Source organism: Desmodus rotundus, chromosome 8, assembly GCF_022682495.2.
Source record: "Desmodus rotundus isolate HL8 chromosome 8, HLdesRot8A.1, whole genome shotgun sequence".
NCBI classification, from domain to species: domain Eukaryota; kingdom Metazoa; phylum Chordata; class Mammalia; order Chiroptera; family Phyllostomidae; genus Desmodus; species Desmodus rotundus.
Window position 1 is genome coordinate 130,829,671 of NC_071394.1, and position 21,977 is coordinate 130,851,647.

The following is a 21,977-nucleotide window of genomic DNA, read 5'->3' on the forward strand; positions in this document are numbered from 1 at the left end:
GAAGGGCAATATAGACACCTTTGCAGCCAGAGGCCTAGGTTGCAGCCCCTAGGTGGTGATTTTAAAGCTTTTTGAGCCTGTTTTCCCTTGGAGAGTGGGGAGTGTTCCCTGCCCCGGCCCCAAAGCAGCCTGCGCCTTTTGCTGACTTATCGGTCGTGGCTGTAGGCAGATGGGCCCACACCCCTGACAGCAGAGCCCAGAGAGGACACATTTGCCCCACCACAGGTGTCATCCCAGGAAAGGTGAACCAGGCCACCCGTCTAGCCTGAAGGGAGGTAGGGGTAACAGGTAGCAGGGACCTGGCAGGAGCGGAGTTCTTAGGGGACATCCGGGCCCCTAAGGACGGGTAGGAGTTGGGATGGGCGGCCAGGGGCTCCCAGTTAGGACATTTTGTTCCGAAATGACTACGTTAGGAGCTCTTCCTGCGCGGGCAGGGGTCGAGCTAGGCAGAGGCCCGGAACGTCCCGGCTGGAGGTGGTGGAAGGGGCCTCCTGGCGGAGGCCAGTAGCCGACCGCTGCGCGTGCGCGGCGGGCGCTTAGTTTGACCCCGGGCGCGCGCCGTAGCCGAGAGGCCGGGGCGGATGTTGTGAGCCGGGGCGCCGCGGCGGAGGCTGGGGGTGAGTGAGGGGCGGCCCGGCCCCGAGCGGGGCGGGTCCCTGCGGCTCTCCTCGCGGCCCCGTCCGTCCGGTGCGACAGTGTCTCAGCCTGTGGTGCGGGGCTCCGCGCCGGAGCTCGCCTGGAGGATCCTCCGGGTTTTCGGGCCGGGCGGAGGCGACTTGGGGGAGACATGCACTGCCCTCCGCGCCCTTGGGCTCTGAGATGTGGTCGGTTCTGTTCCGACCCCGGCTCTCTCGGCGGGGCTGGGCGGGGAGACCCGGAGCAGAGTCAGGGTCCGCCTCTCACCTGGGTCATCAGCACCCGACACACGCAGAGTGGGTGTTTGGAAGGTTTGCTGACCAAATGAGTGACCGCATGTAATGGCCTGCACCTGCCCTGGTGTGAGAGGGGCCGCAGGCATGGACGCCCGTGGAGGGCCTGCGGTGGGTGGCAGGGCGGGAGAGTCACCTTCCGGAGGGGTCAGCGTCTGTTCGGCCCGGGAATGGGCAAGGGTGTGTGATGGGGGCAGAGGACCTGTTGGGGGTGAGATAAGAAGAGACCGGCTGCAGAGAAGGGAGTGCCAAGGCAGTGCTGGAGGGCCGGGCTCCAGACCTGTGCTGTCTAGTGGAACTTTCTGGGATGAGGGAAGTGTTCTGTATTTGTAGTGTGTGTATAGTAACCACGAGCTACATGTGGCCACTGAATCCTTGAAATGTGGCTAATATAACTGAGAAGTTGAATGTTAAAAAATTTTAACTTTAATTCAAATTAGAGTGGCCACATGTGGCTAGTGGCTGCTGTGTTGGACAGGACAGCTTGAGGCGATCAGGCTGGCTCCAGCGACTTCACAGCTTTTAAAGCAGCTGTCACAGCCCCTGGGTCGGGCGGGGATGGAGAGCAGTGGGAAGACGAACAGGGTCTGCGAGGAGGACTGGGCCCAGGTGGTGCTCTGACAGCGTGGCCTGCAGTGTGTGCGAGTGGGAACAAGAGAACTAGCAGGACTTTGGGCAAGAGGAGGGAGGATCCTGGAGCTGAGGAGGGAGACCTTAGCCTTGGGTGTCTGCAGGGCTTGTAGCTGAAGATGGCACCCAGTGCTGGGTGGGGGACCACACTTGGGGAAGTGTGGTGTAAGGTATATCAAATCTTTTGGATATAAGCTGGACCCACTGTGGCTGATGGCTGAGAGGGATATAAGGGCTCTGCTCCTAGGCCACCTCACCGTGGACACTTTGGTCTGATTTTCCCAGGGTTGAGGCATTTAGTTTGGTTCAGCAAACATATATCTGGCACCTGCTCTGTGGGGCCCTGTGCTGGGACATGGTGGGGCCCTGTCATGTGGGGTCCTACACACCCTCCCTCCCTACTTAGGAAGCTGGAGCCCCTCCTTTCCTCCTGACTCAGTACGTGTGTGAGTGTGCATGCACCTGGCCTCACCTGCGCCCACGCCTTCCCCCCAACCCTAGGACTGAGGTCAGTGTGGGAGCCCTTTTCTGGCTTCAAATAGCCTCTGCCTTTGGCTCAGCCCCCAGGACCACTGGCTGCCCACAAGAGATGAAGGATGGCATCCAAGGGGGCCGGCATGTCCTTCTCCCGCAAGAACTATAGGCTGACCTCAGACGCTGAGAAATCCAGGGTCACAGGTAAGGGCTGGCAGGCAAGGGAGAAGGCTCCTTATGTTGAGGGAAAGAGAAGGAAGAGACAAAGGCAGCAAAGCAGCAGGTCCAGTGATCCTCGGGTGGGGCTGCACCCCTTGTGCCTGCCAGCCAGCTCCTCCCCACCAGCCGCCATGGAGCGGTGCCCCCAAGAGGACTGCTCTTCTCACCCCTGTGGCAGGCCTACAACCAGGAGCCTCTGGGGCCCGCAGAGCTGAGAGACGCACTGACATATGACCCTTCTCTCCCCTCCGCCCTGTGGCCCAGGCATTGTGCATGAGAAGCTGCTGAATGACTACCTGCACCGTGTCTTTTCCTCTCCTGACCAGGCACCCACCGCGACCACCAGCAGGTATGGCCTGCTTGGGTAGCCCGCCCTCCTCTGCAGGAGACCAGAGGCTGGAGGCTGTGTGTGGGGAATGGGGCCCGGGCTCTGGGTAGGCTGGCTTGGGTTCCATTCTCACTGCTGCGCCTGGCTGTGAGACCTTTGGCCAGAGTGTCTGCCTTCTGGGCGTCGCTTCTTTCTCTCCTCTGCAGTGCTAGTACTCTACTTCTGAGGAACTCGTGGGGGTCAGAGGGGGGTGCCTGGTCAGCACTCAGCGTAGCCCCTACTCCACAGTCGGCATCTGGTCCCGTGGGCACCTGCCCACACCTCTCCCTGCCCTGGCCCTGTAGCCTCGACCTGGATCTGTAAAGTACAGACCTCACTAGCCCCTTTTCCTTGCACATTTAATGTGCTAAAGTTTAATCCATATAAAATTTACAAGTGTGTTTTAGCAGAAACTTAGAGGAAGAAAAGCACTTGTTGACTCATTCTAACATGACTACCTGGGCAGAGTCTTTGTATCCCACAATCTATGTAGTTTGGATTGTGCTGTATAGAAAAACATTGTTTAAGATTATTTGCTTATTTATTTATTTTTAGAGAGGGGGAAGGGAGGGAGAAAGAGAGGGAGAGAAACATCACTGCGTTGGTTGCCTCTTACACGCCCCCTACTGGGGACCTGGCCTGCAACCCAGGCATGTGCCCTGACTGGGAATCGAACTGGCGACCCTTTGGTTTGCAGGCCAGTGCTCAATCCACTGAGCCACACCAGCCAGGACAAAAAAAGTCTTTTAATTAAAAAATGTTTCTCACTATCTGTAGTTTTTTAAAAAAGTTTTATTGAGGAATAGTTGACATATAATAAACCACATGTATTTAAAGTGAGTTTTAATATTCTGTGAAACCACCACTACCATCCAGATGATGGACATACCCTTCGCCTCCAAAAGTATATAGAGGTTTAAATCCTGTTTTTGTCACCAGACGGTATGCTCTTAGTGTTTTCCTGTATTACAAATTGGTCCTGGTGGGTATCTTTTCAGGTCAGGGGTCAGCCCTTAGCCATGCTCTGGCTTGGAGGGGCTTTTGCTTTTGTAGATGACGCTGTGAGGGTGCCTAGGCTTGGTATCGTGTGGCTGGAATACTTGAGCTGCAGTCACTTTTAAGATTATTGCTAAATTATTTCTTGCAAATGCTGCTTCTTTACCCGGAGGCCTAGGTGTCCCTACCACTCAGCCTCTTGCCAGCCTGGCCTGTTCTGTCTTCCACAGTCTCTGCTCTCTGGGCAAGCACAAAGCACAGAGGACAGCAGCCATCTGTTCCATTTAAGTGGCTGTGGTGGCCAAGGGGTTCCTACTTCTGGAGGGTGCTGCCCACCTCCACCCCAGCCCCAGTCCTGGCCTGCTTTCAGGGCCATCTGATCCCTACTTCATGTGACACCGCAAATGGTCCTGCTGCCATGGTTGCTGTGGCTGCCAGGAGGGAGAGCAGGTGGCAGGGCCATCCATCAGTGGCCATGTGGACGGAGAGCCCTGGGCGAGGACCTGGGCAGGGGCACTAGGCTCGGCCATATGGGCAGTGCTACGGGCACTGGGAGGCACTGAGTCTCAGGTGGCCCACCCACAGCTGCTCTGGCTAGCAGGCACCAGCCCAGAGCAGCGCTCCCAAGTGTGGGCCAGGAGGAACTACTGAGGAAGCCTCCTTTGTTCCTGGACCGTTGGTTGGGGTATTCAGAGATGAGATTGGCTGCAGCCATTACCACTACTGTCTGAGTAGCTCACAGCTAGGAGGAGCATGTGGTTCTTGAACCTGGGTTGAAGCTGCCTTGCCAGAGAATGGGTGCTTTGACCCACCTCCATCCCCTTCCAGACCCTACTCTCCAGGCAGATGAAGGGGATGGAAGCTGGGATAGAGGTAGAAGAGCAGGTGCTGGCACTCCGCGGCCTGGATCCAGATGGACACTGGGCCTCCTCTCTGCCTGAGACCTGCTAGTTTCCACCACCACATTCCCTGCTATTCTTAGCAGCTGAGCTCAGGGCAGAGCTGGCCGGCATGAGACAGAGCCCTTGCTCCCCTGAGCATGTGTGCTGGGAGGGCGAGGGGCCATCAGACGGATTTCCCCAGCCCTTTGGCTGGGGCGGATGGCAGATGGGCAGGCCACGTGCTCTACTGGCCTGTACAGGTTGGTACAGCGCAGCCAGCCAGCAGCACAGAAGGGCGAGCCCTTCCTACTGCCAGGACACGTCTGATTCAACACAGACGTCCCTGACTGGGTGGTGGGGAGACTGGAAGTCTGGTCCCAGTGGAAGCACAGGGCTGGGGTCAGGGGCTGGACTAGCTGTCCTTGATGTTGACCACCCAGGGATCCGCATTTCTCCTAGCCTTCCTTTCCCAGGCATGACCGACATAGCCACCTTCGAGAGTAGAGCACAGCTTCCCTGGAGCCTTCACAGTGTATCTGACGTACAGCTTTTGCGTCTTCCTACAAATGAGAGAATTAAGGCTTAGAGGGGGCTTTTCCTTTTTTAAACAGTCCAGAGGCACACCACATTGGGCCAGTCATAGTTTTTAGTGTAGCAGACAGTCTAGCCTCCTGACCCCCAGCATGCCTGAACCAGGACTAGGCACAGCCCTCTTTCTGGAGTCTGGGCAGCCACCCTCTGAGGCTCGGGACAGGGAGTGAGAGAGGGGTTTAGTGTCATCTGTCTGGTTTCAAGGACTTTTGGGCCCCTCACAGCCTCTTGCTTTTCTCAGGAAACCCCTGAACTTCCAGAACCTGCCAGAGCACCTGGACCAGCTGTTGCAGGTGGACAGTGAGGATGAGGAGAGCCAGGGTATGTGGCAGCTTCTGCAATGGGACTGGCGGGCCTGGGGGGCTGCCATGACACGCTCACGCGGGGCCCTCTGCGCACTCTCACCAGACCCTGTGTGCCGCCCGACCCCACACCTGCCTTTTCCCTCTGCAGGACAGGTGGAAGGACGGCTTGGCCCCTCCACCGTGGTCCTGGACCACACAGGTGGATTCGAAGGGCTGCTTCTGGTAGATGATGACCTCCTGGGGGTGAGTGAGGGCAAGGCTTGGGACCTCAGGCCCAAGCTCCTTTTGACAGCCCTAAGCTCTTCCTGATGTGGCCCATTGAGTCCTCAGCCCCCAAACCCGCCTGACATGCCCAGAAACCCTCTTGGAGGTACTGCAGCCCCAGGCTCTTCCCAGCACAGCCATGAGCCCCTCCCATCATGCTCCTGGCTCAGAATCCCTGCTGCCACAGGCCTAGGCCCTGCTTAGGCACAGTGTGGTGCTGGCCATGACAGGCCCACACCAAGGCAGGCTGAGTGGGGGATGGGATGTTCTCCTTCAGGGAGGCACTGTGGGCCTGGGTGCAGGCTCGTCAGCCCTGTCTTCACCCAGGTGATTGGACACAGCAACTTCGGCACCATCCGCTCTACCACATGTGTATACAAAGGTGAGGCCGTGCTGCTCTGCGGGCCTGGAGTTGGAAGGACGTTGGAGGGCCTGGGGTGGGAGGCAGCCTTGGTCTCCCTGTGGGGACTGACTTGGCCTTTTCTAGGGAAGTGGGTCTACGAGGTGCTCATCTCCTCCCAGGGCCTCATGCAGATCGGCTGGTGCACCATCAACTGCCGCTTCAATCAGGAGGTACACGAGGGAGGGGCCCTCCCAGGGAGGCCTTGTGCTGCTGCTGTGACCCCCCAGACCCTTGCCCGACTGCCCTTTGGAGGAGTGTGTCCCACCCAACCGCAGGGCAGCCCAGCCCCAGAACAGCCCTCCCTCCTTCCTCAGAGCTTCAGCTGCCTTCTCTCGAGCCATGAGAATCCCAGGTTGATGGCTGGTGGGCTCTGGCCTTGCCCCTGCCCACCTCCCCTGGGCCTCACAGACCTGCCTCTCTAGGAGGGGGTTGGAGACACACACAACTCCTACGCCTATGACGGCAACCGGGTTCGCAAGTGGAACGTGACCACGACGAATTACGGCAAGGTGAGGGCCAAGCCCCCTGGGGCCCACCTGCCCGAAGTCCTTTTCTACAGCTCTTCAGGAGCCACTGGGCAGCTATGAGGGACTGTAGGGCACCAAGGAGGGGACAGGGACTCAGGTGTCTTCTGGGTGGCCGTGGAGAAGCAGCCCTTGGGGCAGAGTGGGTGGGCTGCCAGGCCTCTGCGCATCTGTAAGGCCTCCTCCCCTGGCAGGCATGGGCCGCGGGGGACATTGTGAGCTGCCTGATCGACCTGGATGATGGCACTCTGTCCTTCTGCCTGTGAGTCTCCTGCCTTTCTCCACGGACCTGGCCTTTGGGGCCTCCGCAGGTTGCCCTCAGTTTCCCAGTCCCTGTAAGGGGGTAGCCTGTGGAGGACAGCCTAATGGGGGCCCTACCACTGGCTCACAGGCCCTCCTTTCTGCTCCAGGAATGGCGTGTCGCTGGGCACCGCCTTTGAGAACTTCTCCCGGGGTCCGGGCATGGCCTACTTCCCAGCCATCAGCCTCTCCTTCAAGGAGTCTGTGGCCTTCAACTTCGGCAGCCGTCCTCTGCGATATCCTTTGGGAAGGAGGATGTGGAGCTGCTCAGGTCTTGGGGAAGCTGAGGGGGGCTCCCTGCCCCAGGAGCTCTGTGGGCTTGGGGTGGGCCCTGGCTGCCACCAGGAGTGAGTGGGGCATTGCTTCGGTGGGGGCCGAGGACAGCAGTTTGGATAGCGACCTTTTAGGTGGGTACCGTTATTCTCTCAGCGAAACAGATGAAGGGCACAGAGTAGCAAAAGAAGCGTCACCCTGCGGAGACTAAGTGGGACAGTGGAGCCAGGAGGCCATCTGGCAGCACAGGAGCCCAGGCCCCTCTGCAGGGCTCTCAGTGGCAGGGGTGGGGCGCAGGTATCTGAGCCACAGATGCAGTAGTGCTGGCTTAACTCTGTGGCACCTACCCAGTAGCAGGCTACCGGCCCCTGCAGGACCCGCCACGGGCCGACCTGGTACAAGCACAGAGGTTGCTGGGCTGCTTCCGTGCAGTGCTCAGTGTGGAGCTGGACCCTGTGGTGAGCCAGGGTCTGGGCCGGGGGAACTGGGGGCCTTCTGCCTCCCTCTGCCCATCATGGTCCCCTCTTCACCCCACACACAGGAGGGGCGGCTGGTGGAGAAGGAGAGCTCCGAGTGGCAGCTGCAGGGCCAGCCCACTGTCCTGCTCACGCTGGCCCACATCTTCCACCGCTTTGCTCCACTGCTGGTGAGGGGACACTGGGGAGGGGGAGGGGCAGGCCGTGGTAGAGGAGCCTGTGCTAGGGTGTGTGCTGCCCCAGTGGGTGAGCTCTGCACCTTTGCCTGGCAGGGGCCCCGTGTGGCCAGAGCCCTCACACCTCACACTCTCACCCAGCAAAGGAGGAGATGCTTCCAGCTGAGCATCTGAGGGGTGCCCTAGAAAGAAGGTTGAGGGGTGACGATGTGACAGGCCAGGGGAACAGCAGGGGCAAAGCCCCAGCGGGCTGTGGGGCGGTGGCCCTTGTGTCTCAGACCCCAGAAGGTGCATCTCTATATTGGGGTTGCTCAAGGGGACCCAAGGGTCCTCCTGTGCCTGTGGCCTTGGCCACATGCTGCAGCACGGGTGCCCCGCCTCACCTGTGCCCCCACCTTGGAGTAGCGCAAGGTGTACCTGGTGGAGGCTGTGCTCACGAACTTCCTGCTGGGCATCATGGAGGCGGGCACCCCCGCACAGGAGCAGGCCATGGTGTGCCAGGTCCTGGATCTCCTGTGGCTCTTCATGGAGGTGAGGCTCCTGCGCTCAGGCCTTGGACCAGGGGGTCGGGCTCCGCTGCGGGGCAGGTGCTAGGAGATGGCTGCCCTAGGCCGGGAGGTGTGCAGCCTGGCCTCTCTCCCCAGGACTACGAGGTGCACGACTGCCTCAAGCAGTTGATGATGTCCCTGCTGCGGCTGTACCGGTTCTCGCCCATCGTCCCGGACCTGAGCCTGCAGGTGGGTGCTTGTGCCACTGCCCTGTGCCCCGGGCCTCACCACCTGTTCTGAGCACCCCCTCCCCATAGATCCGCTACCTGCAGCTCACCATCGCTGTCCTGAGGCATGAGAAGTCCCGCAAGTTTCTGCTTACCAATGTTCTGTATCCTTCCCTTCGCTGCCTGGTGGGCCAGACACGTGCTCTCTGCGGTCAGCAGAGGTCGGGGGTGGGTGGTGCAGTGTGCCTCTGGCCAGGAGTCCCCAGGGAGGCCCCGGAGGGCCAGAGCCACCCTGTATGTGAGTTCTTGTTCCAGGACAAGCCCTCCCAGCACCTTCTCTACAAGCGGGGAGGGCAGGGCAAAGGTCCAGCTGGCCAGCTGGCTGGCCCGCCCAAGCAGGGGTCTCCAGATGGCTGCAGACACTTGGGCTGCATAGAGGTGTCGGAGAGCCACCAGGGCCTGCCCCTTAACCAAAGTACTGCACCTTTATCTGGGTCCCAGTCAGGGGCTCCCTGAGATCTTCTAGAAGTCAGCTCTTCCTGCTTTCCCAGAGTGTTGAGGATGCACGAATGGAATAGGAGGGAGAGGAGCTTTGGACCCCTGGCCGTGCAGCCTGTGCTAGTAGCTGTCTTCCCTCTCTGGGGTCTTCAGCCTCCAGGAAGCAGAAACAAAGCTGGGTGACAGGGAGGCCACCAGGCCCTATCTCCAGCCTGTCCCATAGGAATCTGTCCCTGTGACAGGCCTTTACCGCACATTTGCTGGGGATCAGGTTTGGCGAGCTTGACAGCCACAGATGGCCCTCTGGGGCTCCCACAGGGACAGGAGCACGGCGGAGGCAGGTGGATTTTTGCAGGGCTTCCTGGAAGGACTCGAGGGTTGCACCCTTGGGTGTGCAGAGCTCTGCCTTGACTTGCATTAGCTTCGATGTGCTCCGGTCCGCTGTCTTCTTTCACATCAAGAGCCCGCTGCGCGTGGAGGAGGCTGGCCTGCAGGAGCTCATCCCAACCACCTGGTGGCCCCACCGCTCTGGCAGGGAGGTGGGCAGACCGGGAGGGGCCAGGGTCAGAGAGAGGGCCTGCCTGGGGTGTCTAAGGGGGGCACTTTGCAGGTTGTCCCCTTCCTCATCCCTGGCCCAGGGCTGGGGGTGGTGGGCTAGCCCTTCTGTCCCTCCTGCCCTATCCCTGCCTAGGGTAAAGATGGCAAGGATGTAAAGGATGAGACCGCTGAGGAGCGGCTGCGGAGGCGCGCCTATGAGCGGGGCTGCCAAAGACTCAAGAAACGCATCGAAGGTCAGGCCTGCCTGGGCCTGGGTGGGCTGGCGGATGTGTGCACATGTGTACTTGGGGGCACCTGGTAGTGACTGTGCCCAGGCTGGGCTCAGGGTCCCTGGTGGTGGAGCCCCACCCAAGCCTATGCCCCCTCCTACCGCTGGGAGCTGGAGAGCAGGGCCCTGCTGAGGGCCCCCTGTCTTCCTCCCATCCCACCCCCAGTGGTGGAAGAACTGCAGGTCCAGGTCCTGAAGCTGCTTTTGAACAATAAAGATGACAGTGGGGTGAGTGGCTCTGAGACACCCATGTGGGTGCCCGGCCGGGAGGGCAGGGCTGACTCTGGACCCCACGGCAGGTCCAGGCCCAGGTGCAGCGTTGAGCTAGTCCAGCCTGGGGCCAGCGTCCGCAGCCCATCACTGCTTCATTTGTCCTTCCCCTGAAGGGTGAAGCTTCTAGGTACGTCTTCCTGACCAAGTTCCGGAAATTTCTGCAGGAAAATGCCAGCAGCCGGGGGGTAGGTGTCCTCCAGGCTGGCCCACCATGGGCCCCTGGCTGCGTAGCGGGGTCTGCACCCTGGGCTTCTGCCACCTCTCAGCCTGCCTTGTTCCCCGCTAGCCCTAGCCCCCTGCCCTCCCTGCCAAGCCCAGGCCCTGCGGCAGGCCTTTGATGAGGAGTGGGCTGGGCTCTGGGCTGGCACCGTGGCATGTCTTACACCCTGTGCCCACAGAATATACCCCTGCTCTGCCCCCCTGAGTACATGGTCTGCTTCTTGCACCGGCTGATCTCTGCCCTGCGCTACTACTGGGATGAGTACAAGGCTGCCAACCCCCATGCCTCCTTCAGTGATGGTGAGTGGGGCTGGGGCCTCACGTTTTAGAGGCTGGGCAGAGCCAGGCACAGGGCAAACCCTAGTGTTGGCAGGGGTGTTGGTGTGGGGTGCTGAACTGAGGTGGGTGAGGGGCAGCTGCCCAGTTCCCTTGCCTAGTGAGTCCTACCCCAGTGACGGGCGGCTTCTCCGCTGGGGCAGCAGGAGTGCCGCACTCTGGGAGCGCCGGGCCTGTGTTTGTGCCCACTGCCCCCACAGGCTGTTTCTCAGTCCCAGCCTGCCCAGCCCTCTGCAGTGCTTTGTAGGGGACACCTTGGTTGGGCTCTGAGGTGCTGGAGCCCTGTGTTTTTGTGGGGCACAGTCCTCAAGGGTCAGGGGAAGCCATAGGTGCCCTATATTGGGAGGATACCCCGAAGGGCTGGGCCAGGGCTCTCTCATTTTCCCTGGAGCGCCCACAGCCAGAATGCCCCCTCATCCCAAGTTGTGCAGTTGCTGGCGCCGACCTGAAATGGTGGAGGGTGGGGGCAGTAGGAGGCCACACTCTATGCCTGGGTGGGTGGGTGACCAATGCCAGGAGTCCCCTCTGTGCTGGGCCAGAATGCAGGGGGAGACCTCTGGGAGGTCTTCCCGCTGGGTTCTGACTGCCAGCCTGGCTCCCCAACGTCTCGCAGAGGCCTACGTCCCGCCCCAGGTCTTCTATAATGGCAAAGTGGACTACTTCGACCAGCAGCGCCTTGGAGGCCTCCTCTCACACCTTCGAAAGACCCTCAAGGGTGAGTGGAGGCCTGTGGGCAGTGAGCAGGTTGGGCTGAGTGGCTGGCGTCTCTGAGCCAGCTCTGCCGAGAGTGCTGAACTATGCTGTGTCCACTAGATGGCGCCCGAGTATCTACCCGCTGGGGCTGCTAGATGCAGATCTGCCCACTCTGCCTACAGTCTTGTGTCCTGCTATCCCTTCCCTGGAGCACACTCCCCCACCCCCACCCCCGGGGACTTCCGGGAGCCCTGTAATGAGGTAGGGGTGGGTGTGCCGACAGGGTAGACCATGGAATCTTGGCGAGGTCACCAGTTCGGAACGGGGGGGGGGGGGGGGGGGGGGTGTCAGTGTGCAGTTGCTGCATGAGCTGCTTTTAAGGATAAGCTTCAGTGGCTGCAGGACAGAGGGCTGAGCTGAGTGCACAGCCAGCACAGTGGGGAAGCAGCAGTGAGCCAGAGAGGGCGTGTGAGGCAGGGAGCAGTGGTGGATATGGCAGGGGGTCTCAAGGGCCGTCAGAGGGCCTTGCCACTGATTGCCCGGCAGGGGCGTGAGGTCGGGAACCTGTGTTGCAAGACTCTCCCTCTGGCTGCTGCGGTGCTTAGAATGGGGTGTCAAGGCTAAGAAAGGGGACAGGGTGACTGGGGGAAAAGGAAAGGAAGACCCCAGGTCCCCAGGCTTCTTGCCAGAGGCTGTGGGGCTGGGGCGCCTTCAGGGAGAGGGGCTGCAGGAGGAGGCTGAGATGACAGGTTGGGTGTTTTTGAGGTACCCAGAGACACAGCCAGGACCAAGGCCTGGTCTGGAGGCAAAGATGGCCTGGTCAGCTCTCGGCACGGAGGTGGAAGCCAGCTGATAGTGAGGCGTGGGCCCTGGGGGTGTGCAAAGTGAGGTGAGCAGGGGCTTAGGCAGCCCTGGGTCTCTTTGTTTATAGAGAATAAGGAGGAAGGAAAAGTCAGAGAAGCTGGGGGCAGGGCGGGGGACTGAGGTCCTGGGAAACAGACAGAGGGACTGGTGACTGACAGAGGGTGTGATGGGGATGCCTCCTGCTGCCACGTCTCTGCAAGAGCACGAGAGGCAGCTGGAGTCAGGCAGGGGTAAGGCACAGGCATAGGAATGGGGCCCTGCCAGGCCTCCCGCCCAGCCACCTGTGCTCTCTCTGGCCTTGGGCTGCTCCGTCGTGAGCCCCCACCCCTCTGCTGTACTGAGATCCCTCCTGCCGTTCCTCCCAGATGACCTTGCCTCCAAGGCCAACATCCTGATTGACCCACTGGAGCTCCAGGCGGCCACCATGGATGACCTGGACGAGGATGAGGAGCCATCTCCGGCTGCGGCCCAGGTGCCGCGGTAGGGGCAGGCAGAGGGCTCCTTGTCGGCTGTCCCTCTCTCCTTCTATAAGGGCAGGGGTGTCACAGGGCCATCCCCCCTCCACACAGGCAGGGGGCTCCTCAGTGGGCAGGTGCCCTTGCTGTGGGTGCAGGCACAAACCTTCCCCTCCTGTCCCCCAGGCCCATGAGTCACGGGAGCCCTGAGCGGCCTGGGTCCTGGGGAGCTGAGTGGTGCCTGGCCTCTTCTCTCCACCACAGCGCCCTCTGCAGGCCCTGGCCATTGGGGGTGCACTGCCCCTGCCCCGACCCGGCTGGCTCAGCTCTCCAACCCTGGGCCGAGCCAACCGCTTCCTCAGCACAGCAGCTGTGAGCCTGATGACCCCCCGGCGGCCTCTGAGCACCTCGGAGAAAGTGAAGGTCCGCACGCTGAGCGCAGAGCAGAGGACCCGTGAGGACAGTAGGTGTCAGGCAGGGCCAGGCCTGGCTTCGAAGGACTCTTCTATCGCCTAGACGCCCAACCCTGGAGAAAGGCAGGGTGCACTCCCCTTCCCGGCCAGTCCTCTGGCCTGGCGGTCTCTCAAGGGCGTGGGAAGTACATTCTGAAGCAGGAAATCAATGCCACAGAAATAGGTCCTGGAGCTGCAGAATGTTGCCCTGCCCCTCCCCCGTGTTCTTCCTGCAGTCTCTCCTTGGGCCCAGAAGGGGGAGCGGGCTCCCTTCTCCTGCTGCGAGGCCTGTCCTGGCTCCACAGGCTTAGGAGACCACTGGAGCGGTCCAGCCCCTGACCCTGCCTTGCCCCCTCCCTAGTTGAGGGCAGCCACTGGAACGAGGGCCTGCTGCTGGGGCGCCCCCCCGAGGAGCCGGAGCAGCCCCTCACAGAGAACTCCCTGCTGGAAGTCCTGGATGGCGCCATCATGATGTACAACCTCAGCGTCCACCAGCAGCTGGGCAAGGTCTCACACCGCGGGTCCAAGTGCACGGCATGCGGCACTGTGTGTTTGGGTGCCTGGGTGTGCGTGTGCATGTGCCCACACATGTGCCCCGGGTCTGCAGGGCATCTGGGCATGGCTGTGCCACAGCAAGACTGGTTCCTGCCGGTACTGTTGCAGCCCACCCTGGCCGACTTGGGGGGAGGCGGTGGTCCTGGGCCTCAGGTTGGGAGCTTGCCAGGGCTGGGGTCCAGGCGGGGTCTGGAGAAACCTGGGTGCACTGCTCAAGGGTCACCACAGACGTGGGGTGTCCAATGCTGCAGATGGTGGGTGTGTCCGACGATGTCAGCGAGTACGCGATGGCTCTGAGGAACACGGAGGACAAGCTCCGTCGGTGCCCGAAGCGGGTAAGGCCTGCACAGGCAGGTGGGTCTCTGGGAGGGAGAGTGGGGCAGAGGGGCAGCTTGCCCCCTTAGAACCCCCAGGGCAGTGCACAGAGGAAATCTGGCCTGGCCCTGGCCCTGGGGACGACGACCCCAGCAGTTTTTCTTGTCCCCACCCCTGCCCTGACCATAGCGGGCCAGTGATAGGGGGCCTGGCACCAGGGTTGGGCACAGCCAGAGCCCCATCAACCAGCCATGGCCTGTGCCAGGTGCCCCTGCCCCTGGCTGGCTAAGTGCTAAGCACACCCACTCTGCTCATCAATTATGGATTTGACCCTGAGTGCTTCCTTGGCTGCTAGCAGAGTCAGCAGGAAACGGCCCTGCTCCCCCAGGCTCTGGGAGCCCCTCCTGAAGCTCACCCAGCCTGGGGAGCAGGGCCAAGCATGCCCAGGCTGGGCCTCCCTGGCAGGCCGCCTGCCCCCAGCTGTCTGCAGTCCATTGTAGAGTCCCTGGGATGTCCCAGCCTGGCGCTCCCAGACCCCCAGCTGCATCTCACTTCCAGGGGGTGGCCATGGCCCTGTCCTGAGGTTTGTGCAGACTTAGCAGCGGGTCAGAGGTGGAAAAGGGGTTTACAGAGTGGAGCCAGGTCTGCCAGCCCTCTGCCTGCCCCACGCACCAGGGTTGGGTGGGGGCATGTCCTGATCATCCTTTCTCCTTGGGTGGCAGAGGAAGGACATCCTTGCGGAGTTGGCCAAGAGCCAGAAAGTTTTCTCAGAGAAGCTGGACCACCTGAGTCGCCGTCTTGCCTGGGTCCATGCTACTGCCTACTCCCAGGTGAGCAGGGGTGGCTTTGGCTAGTGGCTGCTGCCCTCCGAAGTCTCACTGACAATCCACAGGCTGGGCAGGGTTGTGCCAGCCCCTCGATGTGCCCTGCTGCCCTGGGCCTGTGGCACGCACACCTCCTGCCCCACCCCTCATCCTTCTTCCTCCCACCCCATGCCACTTTCCCTGCACCTCTCATGGCCCATGAACTTGCATAGATGGCTTTTTTAGACTCCCCAGTCCCCCTCCACCTCATAAACTCCGGGGCTGAACAGAGTCTGTCTCTCCCTGCCTCCCCTTATCCCTGCGCCCCCCTCAGATTCCTGAGCCCCAACTCCCTCCTGGGGCTCTGTGGCCTGTCCCAAGCCACACCCTCATTCTTTGCATCTCCTCTCAGACTCACTTCCCACCCTCAAGGCCACTGGTTTGTTCCTGCACATTCACTTACTCAGTAACACCTGCCCGGAGCCTGGAGGGTCCAGCTGCTGCCCTGACCCTGGGGACACACAGTAGTGAGTCAGAAAGTGAACTGTGGTCTCCCAGGCAGCCAGCCTCAAGGGGCGGGCAGAGGGCAAGGTCCTTCTGCCCACACTTGGACCCCAGGCCCCGACCCTCCATACTTGTTTTCTCCCCTTGCCTGTCCTCACACCTCGCCAGGTGCCACATCAGCATCTGTCTGCCTTCTTGGGCCCTAACCCTGTCCTCGAGGCTGGCTCTTGGTGTCGCGTGGCCACCCTGCCCTCTCTGCTTGCTTTTTCTCCTGTCGGCTCCTCCCCCATCCTTCAGCCCCTCCTTTCTCTCCTGCCGCAGAACACTTTGCCTTCAAGCCCTGAAAAGACGGTCCCTGTCCGGGAACCTCTCCCCGCCAGCAGGGTCTGGTGCCTGTCCACCTCCCCGGCAGACTGGCCGCTGCCTCCCACAGCACCTAGGAACCTCGCCTTCCCACCTTTGTACCTTCTTCTTTTTAAGTTGTGATAAAACATACATAGCAGAAGATGTACCATCTTAGCCATTTTCTACAATTCTGGTAAACTACAACACATAACTTACCTTCGTAATCCTTCTAAATGCAGTAGTTCAGTAGTATGCCCACATCATTGTAAAACGGATCTCCAGAATTTTCCATTTTCCCAGACTGAACTGTACACTTATTAACTCTTCATTCCCCCCACCGTGGTCCCTGGCAACCACCCTCCTACTTTCTGTCTATGAACTTGACCACTCCAGGTACCTCATATAAGTGGAGTCATACGCAGTCTTAGCTTTTCTTGTCACTGCCTTGCGTGACTCAGCATGATGTTCCCACGGCTCGCCCACGTTGGAAGCTGTGGCGGGACTTCCTCCTCTCTGAAGCTGAATAATATTCCCTCATCTGCGCACTCTAGGCCCCGGCTTGTCATCCACTCATCCGCTGATGGATGCAGCCCTGTTTTCTCTTCTGCTGGGTGTCTGCTCAGGAGCAGAGATGACGGACTGTGCGGTCGTTCTATTTTAGCGTTTTTGAGGGGCCCCAAACCGTTTCCACAGTGGCCGCACCGTTTTGCGTTTCCACCAGCAGGGCACGAGCCTTCCACTTTCTTTCCATCCTTGAGGACACGCGTCAGTCTTTTTCAGTTCTATTCTCTATAACGGATATTGGGGTCTGTGAAAGGTGGCGCCCCGCTGTGGTCTGGGTTTGGGTTTCTGCAGTGACGAATGACGCGGAGCATCTTCCCGTGTGCTTATTGGCTGTTCGTGTGCGTCCTTTGGAAAATGTCCGCGCGAGTCCATTTGCCTGTTTTCTAAGCAGGTTGTTTGTCTTGTTGTCGATTTGCAGAAGTTCTTCACGTATTCTGGACATGAACCCCTTCTCGATTATGATTTACAAATGTTTCCTCCCATCCTGTGGGCTGCTTTTCCCTCTGTCGATAGAGCCCCTTGATGCGGAGATAGTTATATTCCCTCCTTTCCAATTGGGATGCCTTTTCTTTCTCTTAATGTATCGCCCTGGCTAGAACTCCCACTGCTCCGTGAATGGAGGTGGTGAAAGCCGGCCTCCTTGCCTTATTCCCGCTTTTAGAGGGAATGCTCTCAGTCTTTCACTGTCCAGGGTGATGTTGGCTGTGGGCTTGTCATTACACAACCCCTGTTACGCGGAAGTGCCTTCCCCTCCCGCAGCTCTGGCGTTCACACTCCTGCCCCTTCTCCACCCGCTTCCTCCCATCAGCAGAGAAGAAAGGTCACGACACCCCTCCTTGCTTCTACACCCACTTACAGCTCCCACTCTCTCCTTCCTACTCTTTCTTAGCGCCTCAGTTTTGCTTCATTCTTGGCCCAGCGCAGGCCCCTCCGTTTCTCTGAAATAGTCTTGCAAGGTCTCTCTTGAGCTCCCACCCCTTTGCAGACATCCTCACACCCATTACAGTGGCCCTGTGGCCACATCGGGGCCATTGCCATCCCCTCCTCAGACTCGGCCTGCTTTGGCCTCTGGCTCGCTGCCGTGTGTGCTCCGGGCGCAGGCCTGCCCTCTGACCTCTTGCTTCCATCTTTTCCTCGGGTTCTTGGGTCTGAAGGTGCCTCAGAGAGCCGCTGTGCAGTCCCGATGCTCCAGCTCCTCCCCAAGAGATGCGGGTGCTCTGGGTCTGGGCTGGGGCCTGGGGCCTGGTTCTGGTCCGCTTTGTGGGGGCCTGGTAGACTGTCTGGAAGCATACTGTGGGACAGGGGCCCTTGCAGGTCTTGTCTGCTTCCTGTGGCCTCTGTCCCAGCAGCAGGCACACTACCTCCTGACTTCCCACTGCCATCCCCTTTGAGCTCCAGACCACGTTTCTGCCAACTCAGTGCCTGCCCTTTGGGGGATCTCCAGGCACCTGGCTTCACTAAGCATCACCCCTTGCTCTACAGCAGGCTGACTTTCTTCCAGCTCTTGTGATTTCCACGGAGGCTCTGTCACCCCCAGACATGTCCCCGCATTGGTGCAGCCATCCCCTTGCCCCCACAGGCCATTGGTGCCTCCCCATTCCCGGCCATCCGGTCCCTCTGTCTGCTGCCTTGAGCCTAGGTGAGGCTGTGGCTCCCTCATGACTTTGTCTCCACACACCCCTGCGGCCCCTTCCACACTGAGCAGTGCCCCCGATGGACTGCTGGTCACACAGTGCCCTCTCACTGAAAGCGTCCTGTGCCTTTAAAACGAAAGCACCCCAGCGCTCCCCAGGCCGGGGCACCCTTCTCGCATGCCGCCTCACCTACCGAGTGCTTGGTCATCTCTGCCTGAGCTTCCTGGGGTCAGTTCTCAGTTCTCACATCACATTGTGAGGAGGCCTCTCCAGTCCCCAGACTGAGCTATGTCCACTGTGACCCTCACTGTGAGCAGCCCAGCAGCCTGCTGTGTGCCTCCCGCAGGAGAAGATGCTGGACATCTACTGGCTTCTGCGCGTCTGTCTGCGCACCATCGAGCACAGTGACCGCACAGGGCCGCTCTTTGCCTTCATGCCCGAGTTCTACCTGAGCGTGGCCATCAACAGCTACAGTGCTCTCAAGAATTACTTTGGCCCTGTGCACAGCATGGAGGAGCTCCCAGGTGAGGGGCCGTTCAGCTGGGAGGGTGCAGAAAAGGGCCTTTGGTGAGAGCCCTAGGGGTCCTGTGTGAGCCATCGCGGCCCAGCACACACACGTGGGCAGGAGGCAAGGCAGTTCCTGCTCTGTGCTGCCTGTATCGGACAAGCATCTGCTAATGCCCGCATGGTGGAGAGCCCTGCCTGGTGCCAGCTCCACAGAACCAGCAGCTCCTCCTGGGCCTGGGAGGGAGACAGACAAAACGGACCCCTGATTTCACTTCCTACTCAGCGGTGCTGTGGCCTCTCACTAACACAGGGCAAGGCTGCTGTGCGAGGCGGGGCTTGTCTCTGGGTCACAGCGGGAGCCCCGGCTTCTTGCAGACCCCAGATTCCAGGACGGGGTGGGTCAGTTATGCCTGGATCAGGCTGTGGCCTAGCAGGCTCCTGGCCCGCCTTGGCCCCACCTCGAACCTAGGTGCACACTTTGTCCTCAGAGGGGGAGCTGTGGGTGCCAGGCTGTAACTGCCAAGCCACCCAGTGTGTGCGCTCAGGTGGGTTAGGGTCCGGTCAGAGCTCTCACCAGGACCCCCGCTCCCCCCACAGTGAGTCTGCTCCCTGGCGTCTCACTAGCTCTCAGTGAATGCAGTGCGTGAAGTCCCCAGATGCTGGCTTGGGCCCAGACTGAGCTTTGGAGCCAGCTCTGGAGCCCACGACCCAAGCCCACCCCCACCCCCCCAACCCCCTGCCAAGAGACGGGCCTACCTCTGCAGCCCCCACTCCCAGCCAGCAGCTCTTACTCTCCACCCTACAGGCTACGAAGAGACCCTGACCCGCCTGGCTGCCATCCTTGCCAAACACTTCGCTGACACACGCATCGTGGGCACTGGTGAGGTGCTATACAGAGGGCTCTGGGGGATGGGATGGGATGGCATCTCAGGCTGCCTATTGTCTGCACAAAATGCTGGCCAGATCGGCATGAGGCACGGGGCCAGGGCTCATGTTAGGCACCAACTGAGGCCCGGCTTGTCCCAGCAGACATCCGTGACTCACTGATGCAGGCGCTGGCCAGCTACGTCTGCTACCCACACTCCCTGCGGGCTGTGGAGCGCATTCCTGAGGAGCAGTGAGTGGGGGCTGGGGGTGGGGCATGACCCTGCCCTTTGCAGCACCATGCCCAGCCTCACCCTGTGGCTGCCACCACTTGCCTTGCAGACGCATCGCCATGGTGAGGAGCCTCCTGGCTCCCTACGAGCAGCGGCCCTGGGCCCAGACCAACTGGATCCTGGTTCGGCTCTGGAAGGTAAGCCTGGTTGGAGGGGTGGTGGCGGTGGCGGCTGGAACGAAGGCATGCCCTGCCCCACTGACCTCCACGGACCCTACCCCCAGGGCTGTGGGTTCGGGTACCGCTATACGCGGCTGCCACACCTCCTGAAAATCAAACCTGAGGACGCCAATTTGCCCAGCCTCCAGAGTGAGTACCCAGCTCGGGCCAGCAGCGGCCTTTGCCCACTGCTCTCGGGTTCTCAGACTTTCCCACTTCTTCCAGCCCCTTTCTGGGACTCGTGTTGGGCCCCAAATTCCCTGTCTGCCCCCTGGGGTTTCCATTCTTGGTCCACCCAGCCCCAGGACACTCTGGGATGACTCGCCCTTGCTCCCTAGTCCCCCGAGTGCCCTTTGGGCCTGCAGCTCTGCTTGGGTCACAGTGAAAAGGGGCAGCGTCTTCGCAGCCTGCTGACAGCTCACGAAGGGTGAAGACCCTGCCCCCTGACCCTCATGCTTGTCCCGGCACCACTCCCCTGTGCCCCTTCTTTGCCATCTGCTCGGAAACCTGCATCCGGGGGCACAGACTGAGGGCTGCACAGGGCCCCAGAGGGTGTTCACAGGGCTTCCTGGAGGCAGGGGCATGTGGTTGGAAGCGGAGGCTGTGCTCCCTCTCCTGGGGCCGTGGTGGTCGTGGGTGGCCCAGCTCACAGTCTGCCTGCTGTGCACTTCCCCACCCCACCTGGTGTCTCTCCTTGGCCCATAGGGTGTGCTTCTGCCTTTGTGGGCAGTGTTTTGGCCTGAAGGGTGTGCCCAGAGGCCGAGTGCCTTGTGCAAAGTCACACAGCAAGTGCTTGCCAGTTGCCTGGGCCCTGCCTCCAGGGCGGGACTGAGCTGCAAGTGCAGGGAGGCAGGGAGGCTGGCCTGCGTCCTGCTGCTGCTGGAACTATTGATTTGCTCGGGGGGTGGGGGGGCTGCCCAGCCAGGCTGCGGGCTCTAGTTACTGCCGCCTGTCAGCCCAGACTTGGCGCCCACCACCTCGGCCATATGCCAAGGCCAGGCCAAGGGCAGTAGAGGACAGTAGAGGACGGCAGGGCTCAGAGGAGGCTCTAGGGGAAGCTGGCCTTGAGGCAAGTGAGGAAGGGTCTAGGTCACCCTGTCTAGATCCAGCCCTCCCTGAAGGGCCTGTGAATGAGGACTTGCTGGGGCTGAGGCCGGGGGGCTGCTCCAGGCCTGGGGGGGTGGTGCTGTAGGGCTAGAAATGACTTCGGCCTGTGGCTTGCTCAGTAGAGGGAGGGGATAGATTTAGCCCTGCTTCTCTGCCTTTGTGACCTGAGCATTCCCACAGCCACCTTTTTTTTTAAGATTTTATTTATTTTTATAGACAAAGGGGAAGGGAGGGCGAAAAAGATGGAGAGAAACATCAATGTGTGGTTGCCTCTCGCATGCCCCCAGCTAGGGACCTGGCCTGCAACCCAGGCATGTGTCCCGACTGCAAATCAAACCGGTAACCCTTTGGTTCTCAGGCCCGCGCTCAATCCACTGAGCTACACCAGCCAGGGCCCAGAGCCACCTTTCTGTCCTTTCAACAATAGCCCAACAAGTGAGGACAGAGGCAGGGCCCCTGACTAGTGTCCCCAATGCCTCTGCAGAGCCCTGTCCCTCCACCCTGCTACAGCAGCACATGGCGGACCTGCTGCGCCAGGACCCTGACCTGGCGCCCAGCTTCCTCAACAGTGTCCTCAACCAGCTCAACTGGGCCTTCTCTGAGTTCATCGGCATGATCCAGGAGGTGGGTCATGGTGGGCTCTGGGGGCCAAGGTGTCACAGAGCACGAGGCATGATCTGCGGTTGGCCAGGCCACTGACCACTGCCCGCCCCTCTGTTGGTGGCTCAGATCCAGCAGGCTGCTGAACGCCTAGAGAGGAACTTTGTGGACACCCGGCAGCTCAAGGTGTGTGCCACCTGCTTTGACCTCTCGGTCAGCCTGCTGCGCGTCCTGGAGATGACCATCACCCTGGTGCCCGAGGTGTTCCTCGACTGGACCCAGCCTACCTCCGAGATGCTGCTGCGCCGTCTAGCACAGGTGTGTCCAGCAGGGCAAGGAGAGCGGGTGGGACCCTGAGGTGCCCCACGGGTGAGCCCACTTGGCCACCAACTGTCTGCTGCCCTCACAGCTACTGAACCAGGTGCTGAACCGGGTAACGGCCGAGAGGAACCTGTTTGACCGTGTGGTTACCCTGTGGCTTCCTGGTGAGGACCTAGGCGCCGTGCACCCAACATACCAGGCCTTGGTCCCACTGCCAGGAGCAGTGATGCCGCTTGTCCATTCAGTGCCAGCACAGCCAGGCTCAGCA

General features: G+C 60.6%; 1 protein-coding gene across 9 annotated transcripts in view; it reads left to right on the forward strand.

The window, feature by feature from the left end:
• Positions 1-147: 147 nt before the first annotated feature.
• The window catches only part of RNF123 (ring finger protein 123), a 26,530-nt gene continuing 4,700 nt past the window's right edge, over positions 148-21,977 (forward strand). Inside the window, exons 1-34 of one of the 9 annotated variants that reach the window (XM_045200091.3) lie at positions 148-242; positions 2,120-2,237; positions 2,517-2,601; positions 5,329-5,408; positions 5,541-5,635; positions 5,984-6,038; positions 6,144-6,229; positions 6,482-6,568; positions 6,778-6,845; positions 6,994-7,119; positions 7,500-7,614; positions 7,698-7,802; positions 8,214-8,339; positions 8,453-8,545; positions 8,614-8,687; positions 9,443-9,560; positions 9,713-9,812; positions 10,014-10,075; positions 10,234-10,305; positions 10,519-10,639; positions 11,289-11,390; positions 12,598-12,704; positions 12,952-13,150; positions 13,501-13,646; positions 13,946-14,029; positions 14,732-14,839; positions 18,206-18,383; positions 19,172-19,246; positions 19,396-19,483; positions 19,573-19,660; positions 19,747-19,831; positions 21,273-21,412; positions 21,518-21,706; positions 21,798-21,873. In XM_045200091.3, coding sequence (XP_045056026.1) covers positions 2,156-2,237; positions 2,517-2,601; positions 5,329-5,408; positions 5,541-5,635; positions 5,984-6,038; positions 6,144-6,229; positions 6,482-6,568; positions 6,778-6,845; positions 6,994-7,119; positions 7,500-7,614; positions 7,698-7,802; positions 8,214-8,339; positions 8,453-8,545; positions 8,614-8,687; positions 9,443-9,560; positions 9,713-9,812; positions 10,014-10,075; positions 10,234-10,305; positions 10,519-10,639; positions 11,289-11,390; positions 12,598-12,704; positions 12,952-13,150; positions 13,501-13,646; positions 13,946-14,029; positions 14,732-14,839; positions 18,206-18,383; positions 19,172-19,246; positions 19,396-19,483; positions 19,573-19,660; positions 19,747-19,831; positions 21,273-21,412; positions 21,518-21,706; positions 21,798-21,873 — 3,415 coding nt within the window. In that variant the 5' untranslated portion in view covers positions 148-242; positions 2,120-2,155. The other 8 variants (XM_071222156.1, XM_045200088.3, XM_053930354.1 and 5 more) reach the window with 8 other exon arrangements.